This window comes from Anopheles bellator, chromosome 1 (assembly GCF_943735745.2).
Source record: "Anopheles bellator chromosome 1, idAnoBellAS_SP24_06.2, whole genome shotgun sequence".
Lineage (NCBI taxonomy): Eukaryota > Metazoa > Arthropoda > Insecta > Diptera > Culicidae > Anopheles > Anopheles bellator.
The window spans coordinates 56,912,525-56,921,805 of NC_071285.1; the positions used below are offsets into that span (position 1 = coordinate 56,912,525).

The 9,281-nt window shown below is 51.8% G+C and overlaps 2 protein-coding genes across 3 annotated transcripts; one reads left to right on the plus strand and one right to left on the minus strand.

The window, feature by feature from the left end:
• The first annotated feature begins 69 nt into the window (after positions 1-69).
• On the plus strand, positions 70-6,027 carry LOC131205808 (zinc finger protein 236-like). The gene is made up of 6 exons (XM_058198064.1): positions 70-461; positions 2,358-2,421; positions 2,908-3,013; positions 3,190-3,466; positions 3,557-3,725; positions 3,791-6,027. Exons 1-6 carry the CDS (start codon positions 100-102, stop codon positions 5,141-5,143), a joined length of 2,331 nt encoding a protein of 776 aa, XP_058054047.1. The 5' UTR covers positions 70-99; the 3' UTR covers positions 5,144-6,027.
• On the minus strand, positions 5,993-8,879 carry LOC131205809 (trafficking protein particle complex subunit 3-like). 2 transcript variants are annotated; one of them, XM_058198066.1, is made up of 2 exons: positions 8,717-8,879; positions 5,993-6,758 (listed from the first exon to the last, which is right to left on the minus strand). In XM_058198066.1, exons 1-2 carry the CDS (start codon positions 8,753-8,755, stop codon positions 6,261-6,263), a joined length of 537 nt encoding a protein of 178 aa, XP_058054049.1. In that variant the 5' UTR covers positions 8,756-8,879; the 3' UTR covers positions 5,993-6,260. The 2 variants fall into 2 exon arrangements, with proteins under 2 accessions (XP_058054049.1, XP_058054048.1); XM_058198065.1 differs by lacking the exon at positions 5,993-6,758 and adding an exon at positions 6,940-8,438 and having other exon boundaries at positions 8,717-8,855.
• Positions 8,880-9,281: the final 402 nt, after the last annotated feature.

Consider the following 9,281-nt stretch of genomic DNA (forward strand, 5'->3'; position numbering starts at 1 on the left):
AAAAGCGTTTAGAAATTTTCCGACCTACTATCGAAGGATTGGACGTGCGCGGTGCGAACAGAGTGCGTGAGTGCGTAGAGAAGCGATTCCCCGGTCGTCATGATGAATTTTGCCCTGGCCAATCAGTTCGATATCGAATCCCTGGAACGTGCCATCCAGCAACAGGTGCCGCAGTACTTTCAAGCGCTAGCCGAAGAGAATCAGCTAAACCCGTTCGATCTGATACCGCTGCCGGACACGCGATCGCTGGCCGGTCCGGACACCAACAGCAGCAGCAGCCCCACCGAAATCGTTCCTCCCATCGACTGGCACCAGCCCCAGCAGCACCACCAGCAGCGGCGGTCCGCAGTGGACAAACAGCAAAGTAGTGGCAGCGAATGCACCCAGCTCTGCGATGCCAATGATAATAGTATTCTGGTTGAGTTTGAGAAAATTGATGACGAACTGGAGGACGGAGGATGGTACATAGGAGCTATGATTTGTTCTCTGTGTCTGTTTATACATTCCCCCGTTTCGCTCGCTCCATCGCTGGCGTTTTAGCATACCTCCTCCACTAAAAGAAAGCCATACAACCTATTGGTCATTTTGTTGTAAAATTACGATCACTAATTGTGCTACTGCCCTGCCCAGTACATGTCGATCACCAAATAAGGACTCCCTTTTTGACCGTGCCCTCAATGTGTAGATCCCCACAAACCTAGATTGCCGCTTGCCGTTAACAGTTTCGGTTCGGACCACTCGTGTTCGGCCGCTTTAAGTTTGTCGTACGGAGCTCTAACGGGGTGGAAGATTATTTTTTGTCGTTCATTGCCGCAACATTCCACCGGAAAACCGTTGGGGACAGAGCGTGGAGGAGTTTCTAGTGTGAGAGCTTTGTCCGTGTCCCACGCACAGGCCGGGTTGGCACGCCTCGTGGAAAATGCCCGCTTCCTCCTGGCGACCGACGACCGATCAGCGCAGTGTCCGCTGAGAGATGCTGCTTTCCAAAATATTTATTAATAGAACTTCCTACTTTGTCGTGCAGGGACGGGGAAATCTTTTTCACGCGGTGATCATTCGCGATCGGTGGTTTTGGCGTCGGGTTGGGTTGATTGTTTGATCGGTCGGTGGTTTTTTGGGCGAACCTGTCCGCCAGGGGGAGGGATAATGAATCAGAATAGAATGGTGCAGGCCGGCTTACAAATCGTCGCGCCGATTGGATCACTCTAAAAGAGATTAAATGTTCCAACCAGCCGCCAACACACTGGGCAGTCGCGTGAGAGCACCGTTTTGTCCCCCTTATAATACTTGTTATTACCAAATAACAAACGGTCCTCATCCCCAAAAAAAAGCAGATACTATATTTTGAGCACCGACGCCCACCGTTTGTGGCCACGTCTGTCGCGTTCGCGTGTGGCCACAGCGGTGTAGGCGTTGCAAATTGGATGAATCTTCTGTAGACCACCAACATCCGTCCATGTCTCGCACGAGGGTGTTTATTTTATTCTTCCATTTTTCTTTCTCCCCTGTACAAACGCTGCATGCACCTTCATCGGATGATCATCTGTTTTCGGGGGAAAATAATGTTTACATTTTACCCTCGCGTACACATGCGCTCGCGCACGTTGCGCTGTGGGTTTGTGTGCCAATCCAAACTTAGCCTAAAGGGGTTCAGTTCCGCTGTAGCACCAAATACGGGGTTTTATTTTCCTTTTGGGAAATCACCTGTTGAGCAGTGTTGGGGCCGACCGACGGTCACGAAGCAGCATAGCTTTCAATCGGCTTACTTTATTTGCTCCGTACCAACACGTAGTGCTTAAGCCAGACACTTGATGCTCAAGAGCCTAGAAGGTCATGAAACCGCGCCACGGGATAAAAATAACCCCATGACGATCGGTGGAAACATGAAAACATGTTCCCCTCGAGCACGCCTCTTCTGGGGCTTAGCGGATCTTGTTTAGGGCGATGATGCTTAGCTTCAATGTCAAAGAAAGATACACCGATTCCGTTGCTCTAATGGACAACACACGGAACGGCTGTGTATCGGATTTTAACGATCGGAAATCCTTTTTTAACCCCTAACATTTCTAACACCTCGCATATCATGAGCTAAAACGGGCGGTAGGGACTAGATGGTTTCCTGTGCTGATCGTCGTTTTTGTACTTATGATCCCAGCTGTTTGTGCATTGCTATCAACAATATTTTGCTGCAAATGCTTTTAACGGCTGCTTTCAAAAGTCTGTGTTCTCCGTAGCATCGTGTCACGTATTGTCGCAACATTTTGTTTACCATTAAACCCATGTTTTACCTTCAACCAGGCTACATATTGAACTGATGATAATAACTTCGTTTTCCAATTCGTTCCTTCTATATACAGTAACAAAGAAAACAATACTCTATACGAAGACGGAGAGCCATCGCATGCCACAATCACAATCGAGGTACACATCTTGAAAATAAAACCGAAAATTCAATACTGTTTCTAGCGGGATTAGATTAGATTTGCAGCTTACCATGAAAAGCCGGAAGGTCGACGATCAAGTGTAGAAATGAAATGGCTAGAATATTCAACATGTTATACACATGCTCAGCACTTTAGACTTGATGCGATACATCACAAGATCAGTTTGAATCATAAGAAGAGACTAGCGTTGACTATAATTAATATTTGAACGCACGAACGATATAGTGTAGGAAACAGCACCGTTTTGTGCCACGAAACGAAAATTACATTCTACAGTGTGATCATAGATTTGATGAGTTTAACGATTAGACCCTTGTTAGACCGTAAACACTACTGTTTTTCTGTAGAAATTCAAATTCGTCGTTAACAAGATTATTTTGTGATACTTACTAACGTTCAGAAGAATAGTTTTCCGTCGCTTGGCCATGGTCAATAATTGTTCCTATTCTCCGTTTGCGACAAGGGCCCGGACAATCAGATACTGGCTCGCTATCGGTGCAGCTATGGCAGTTGCAACCGAAGCTACAGCACGGTCGGCAACCTGAGGACTCACATGAAAACGCACCGAGGTAAGAAGGCCCGGGCGATGGTTATTTCATAGTTCTAAATTGTGCATAATTCCATTCCCATAAACCATTAACTATACTAACGCTCACCCTTGTTCATGGTAAGTAAGCATAGGTAACAGTTTGGCCAAGTAGCAGCAGAATTAGAATGTGTTTTTCCCTTTCGCTGTATTTCGTAGGCGAATACAAGTTCAAATGCACCGAGGAAGGATGTACCAAAGCCTTCCTTACGTCCTACAGCCAGAAGATCCACATACGCGTCCACACGAAGGTCAAACCGTACATCTGCAGCGACAGCAACTGCAGCAAGGCTTTCAACACCCGCTACCGGTTACGGGCACACGAGAGGCTGCACAACGGGGAAACGTTTAACTGCGCCGTATGCCAGAAGGTTTTCACCACGCTGAGCGATTTGAAGAAACATTCGCGCGTTCACACCCAGGAGCGCCCTTACAAGTAAGCAAGGCGGCCATTCAGCACGGACAAGTGGTGTGTCCGGGTGGCGCATGTTTTTCTTTTATACATCCATGTTGCTTTCTTCGGCAGATGCAAGGAAGATAAATGTGGCAAAGCGTTCACGGCGTCGCATCACCTCAAAACCCACAGCCGCACGCACTCGGGCGAGCGGCCATTTTTGTGCAAAATTTCCGACTGCAACAAATCGTTCAGCACACCGCACAGTTTGAAGACCCACTCGAAGACGCACGAAAAATCGGTACGCTTTCTGTCTGTCCTTGCAGCTCCGTGCTCAAACTAAATGAGGCCATTTTCATTTCGTAGAAGAAAAAGTTGTTAAAGTCAGCCAAGCTGAGAAAGGTACGGCTCGCATCGGGGCCTCAACCGGCCAGGGGATCCGTTCCAGCGGTGGCGGAGGCTTTGGTGGATGAAAATGCCAATCGATTTGCCAAAGCCCCTCCGGATGAACTCGAAGACACCAAAGCGGCCGCCGCGATGTACGACTGTGCCAACGATCTACAGACGGGGCTCGTATCGACCGCCCCTCCGGTGGCTCTGGCTACGCAGGAAGCGTACAACTTTGTGCAATTGAACGATTTCCACGAATCGAAAGCCCTCGAGCTGGCGCTCGCCACCGAGGAAGAGCTGAATCCCCAGTGGATCGACATTTCGATGCTCCAATCGAAACCACTGGCCGCCCTCGATCCCGTCACGTCTGCGTGTGTTGCGCTTCCTACGAGCGTTCCATCGTACGTCGATCTATCGTTCAACGTGAACGTAGCTGGCTTTCTTCCCGGGACCGAATCCGAGCCCACCGGCGTGGTACCAACAGTGGGCAGTGGACCCACGCTGTCCGGAGAAATCGTGCCTGACGGCTCGCAGGTGTACAGCGGCATTGGGAACTACTTCGACGAGAGTTTGCTCGAGAGTGCCAACGCCACAGTGCAGATCGATCGTGCCATACAGAACAGCGAGAAGCGTGCAGCCGGCGTGAAGCAAGAGGAGCAGGAGGAAACGGACAAATTGATTAACGAACTGTTTGCCGACGAGTTCCTCCCGAAGCTGACCACGGACCCTGCTGACCCGGTAATGGTGGGTTCGGGCGGCGAAAATCTGCTGGCGAATGGTGGCTCGTTAAATAAAACGCCAGAAGTGCCCGGTATGGCGACGGGCAATGGGTCAACGAAGACGTTGAAAGATATTACGGCGGATGCGGATATTTGCCGGTGCGTAAACTGTCAGTGCGATCCGATAACCGGTTGTATCGGAGGCTGTGGTCCGGAGCATCCTTGCTGTTCGACCGATCTCCAACAACAGTCGGTCGCGGTCGTTGCTCCGCCTGTGAGTTTAATAACCACAGCTCCACAGCCCCCTTCAACCGTAAGGCCGATCGTCACCTCTTCGAACTCAGCGGCTTCTTGTTGCAAAACGCAGGCAAGTGTCACCGGCGACACGATCGGAACACTGCCAAAGCTAGCCGATCAGCTCGAACCATTGGCCAATATGCTGAAGAGCCTACAGAATTGCAACTGCGCTGGACCACGCAACGGGCACTCGAAGAGTTGCTGCGTGGTGATCTGTCTCAAGACCCTGGAGACACTGAAGAAGGTACTGAGCACACACTCGAACCTAATCCATTGCCACAGCAGCAGCAGCAGTAGTGCCATCATGCACTGAGTGCACCAGAAGTGTGTGCAGAATGATCAAAAGCAAGTACAAACGTGCGTCGCATGAAGCGAAAGCGGACGATTTTGCGTGGAACTATTGAGGCAGTGACTTTATTTCGTGTTTTTTAACTTTTTTTCACTTGTTACGCTGGGATTCATGTGTGGGGGACGTGATGTCGGTTCTAGAGCCGAGTAGTTAAACGATATTAATGATCATAGCGATCGTGGAACGAACGCTGGAAGCGTTCGGAGCTGCAACCGAACAAAAGTATCGTTAGAATCGTGGTTCCTAAACGCTTTTCAAGTATTTTGTAGTCCTTATTGCTTCGAGGCCAGTTTTTAGTGCTTCGATTTACGTAAGATTCTCTTGATGCTATTTCTTCCACTGTTACCCATATCTCGTGCCTTCCTCCTCTCGGGCTGGCGCTGATTGTAGTGCGCAACGTGCGATAGGTTAGTGCCCCCAGTGTGATGGCAAAAAACGCTTAAGTATAGGATTTACTTTTTCTAAATGCGAAGCAACGTTTTTCAAGATGCGAAAGGTGCGGTGGTGAGCAGAGGAGCGTAAGATTGTTAATAATTGTAATCGTTATTGGTTTGTGAACGGGGAAAAACTGAACTTTAATGCTGCGAACGCTTATACTGCGCCCCAGGTCAGGCGCTGACGGTCCCAAACCAAGCCCCGCCACCTGATCGAGAGCTACACCAAAGTGAAAACCATTGAAAACGGAAACCGTTACTGAACTAATGTGCCACCCGGCGGATTGCCACCGTTGCCTAAGTTGTTTAGTTATTATGTTTTATTCTTTGCGCCAATGATTACCTCTATAAAAGATACAGTTTCTTGCAGGCTTTTGCGCGAAAAAGAATGATAAAAAATAAAAAAACTTCCTTTCTTTCTCATCAACACCAGCGTTCCAAAGAAGGCAATTTTAGGTGGCTTAAGGGTAGCCTACGCCAGAGCTTTATTTTGTTTGAAATTATGTTCTCTTGTGACCGGGAAAACGAAGATCCTCAACCACGGTACGTACGCAGCGGCGGATGATCGTTTGGAATGCATCCTAGGTGAACGAAACAACGCGAGCCAGCAAAACAGCGAGAAACTTCCGGAACCGGCCTCTCGCGCCTTAGTCCTCTCCTGCCGGGACGGCGTCTTCGAGACGACGAACGAACTTTACCCGAATCTCGGTCGTCGCGTCGCCCTTCAGTTGGTCCTGCGTGAACCAACATTGCACCTCGAGCTGCACCATCTCTAGGGCGCCCCGTATGCAGCCGCACAGCAGCGAGCTGTAGCGGAGTTGCTGGTAGTCGGCCGGCAGCTCGACGAATTCGGTCAGCGGATTCGTGTCGAAGATGAGCGAAAACTCATCGGACGAGGCCGCCCAGTTCGAGACGGTCGGCTGCACGTTCAGGTACATCCGGAAGGCGAGCTGTATCTTGTCGGCCGTCTCGCGCATATCGAGGCAACGGCCCGAGCCGGTGCGCGACAGAAAATCTTCGATCAACCGCAGGCCCATGTTGAAGCCGATCCGGTCGAGCTGCTTGTTGACATCGTCGACACTTTCGAAGTCGCGCAGCATCTGCGACACCAGTGCGCCGTACGTGAGCGTGAGCAGCTCCGAGTTCTGCAAAAACGAGATGCGTGATAGTGAAGAGAACCGAGAACCGCGCGCAGGAGGAGTGTGTGGATGTTTGGCGGGCCGAGCGAGAGTCCGAGGACGACAACAAGAGTAGCGGAACCTGCCAGCAATGAACAACGCCCGTTCGGTTGGTATGTTTGAACTAAAATCGTTTCAGATTGCGATTTTATTTTTTCTAAACACGTGTGGTTTACATTAAAAATTATCTGTCCGTTCACTTCCCGCTCGATGTATGTACAATGCTTTCGAAATCTTCCACCGCCCGAACGGCCGGGCAACTTAAAATGTGTCCGCTCCGATGGTAAAACAGCTGTTTACTCGCTATTTTTCGCTAGTAGCTCGGTGCCATCCAAGTACTCTTCTCCTTCCGTCACCTCGATGTACTTCATTTCGGTCGAGTGGAAGCGGCCACCTTCGCCCCGCACCCGGTTCATCGCGTGCCGGTGCCGTGACTCGTGCAGATACTTGGGCCGCACCTTTGGAATCTTTCCCATCGCTTCCAGCTTGGCCCGGGCTTGTCGGCGCTTGAGAATTCGGTTGTACTGCTTCGCGTTCACGTACAGTGGCTCCTGCTCCAGTTCCCCCGCTCCTTCATCCTGGATGTTGGTGTCACTGCACGAGGCCGGGCTCGGGGCGGACTGCGATGGTGTCGTCGACGTGCTACAGGTACTACTCATGCTCGGGCCCGCCGTACTGGTCGCGACCATGGTGGGCTGAGGCTGCGAAGGGGGGCTTTGTACGACCGGAAACGGTGGCGTCGTCACGTCCGTCGCTTTGATCATTTGAGGTGCCGCTAGCGTCACCGGGGCGCTAATGATATTTTGCATGGCGCTAGTATCGATAGCGTTTGTGTTCTGAGCCATCTGTGCGGGCAACGCGTGCGCCACGGTTGGCCCCGGAACCGGGGCAAAGGCAAGGGCCGCACCGGGCGTGCCCAGCGACTGTCCCGTTGGCAGCTGCACCAGCGGCAGACTGACGCTCTGGTACTCCGGTGTGGGGATTGCTTGGTAAACGAACGTTTGGCCACCGTCCAGTGAGTACTGTAGAAACTGTTGCTGGGGCGGAGCCGCCTGCAGCGTTGTCCCCGCCGCTGGGCTCGGCGTCGCCACGGCCATCGCCTGCTGGGGAAAGGCTCCGATTGGAATGACCTGTATGGCTTGCTGCTGCGGATTTCCGGCGAGCTGCTGCTGCAGACTTTGCATGAACAGATGCTGCGTGTTCGGATCCGGCATTACTTGGCTCAGCTGCACCAGCTGTAGGCCACCGGTGGTTGCGCCCGCCGTCGCGCCGGTAAGATCGGAAAGCGTGACGCCACCGTACGCGTTTGCCACTGCCGAATTGTTGTTCATACCGATCATTTCAGGATATGTGGGGTGGGTTAGCTTCAAAAGAGGATCGGGGGGACAACGTTTACAGTGCGTTATTCGCGCTTAACCCGGGCATGCTGCTGCCGAAGGGGCCACTAGTCTCGCGCCACTACGCAGGCCTTCCGCCGTGGGAACGGTTTCTTGCGCTTGTTTCCGGATGCCGTCTCCGTTTGCCTGAACATCGAAAAACACGCACTCGGTCGTCGCGTCTTCGAGCGAACACCATCCGGCAGGACGACGACGACGACGCCGCGGAACGGAACACGCACACTCACACGCGGCTTACAAAAACTTATCACTGAGGGGAGAAAAGTAGAAGAGAGACGAAGAGAAGAAAACGGGTTCAGATAGCGGGTTCGGGTGTAGCGGCAGGAGTTGTTGTCGTTTTCGGAGCTCGGCTCGGCCTACGCCTACTCTGTGTAAGCCCTGTTTGCTTGCCCGTGGAAACCACTGGCTACGGTTTGTTGGCCATCGTAATTGGTACGGTGCGCGATGGTGGCACACAGCGTCGCATATTTCTGACGGCCGCCCCAAGTGGGATTCTCGCCCGACGATGATGCGTCAAAGATCGCTTACCACTTTCTTCGTATCGAGACGGGTACTTTGCCGGGACATTTCACTGTGCCACTGCGTCGAAACACTGGTTCCGCCGATGGGTGATTGCTTGAGAAACGGCGAACAACGATTTTCCAACAGCGCGCACGGAACACTTGCGTTTTCGGGGTCGCTTTTTGGCTGGCTTTTCGAGGAGTTTGTCGTCGCTGACAGCGCACCAAGCGTCAACAAGCGTTGACTGCAGGGTTGAGCGTAACGCCAACGGAAATGCCTTGCTGTTTTCAAGGAATCGATCGATTAAGCGGCCGTGGAACAACCCACTTTCGTATCGCTCGACAGCGGAAACAAACGGCAACTTCAATTTAATTACGTGTAGTTACGCAGCAGCAGCGATGGGCTTAACTTTCTTTCCAGCGAGCCGCACCCGTTGTCGGTAGGCCCCTTTGGGAACGTCGTTCGTGCGATGACAAACGTCAGCCAGGCACACAATCGCACGCAAATTGACAGCATTGTGCAGAGCAGGTCGCGGAAGACGTTGACTACGAGCCCGAAGGAGCATCGCGGTGCGAACGGTGCCGTTCCCGTT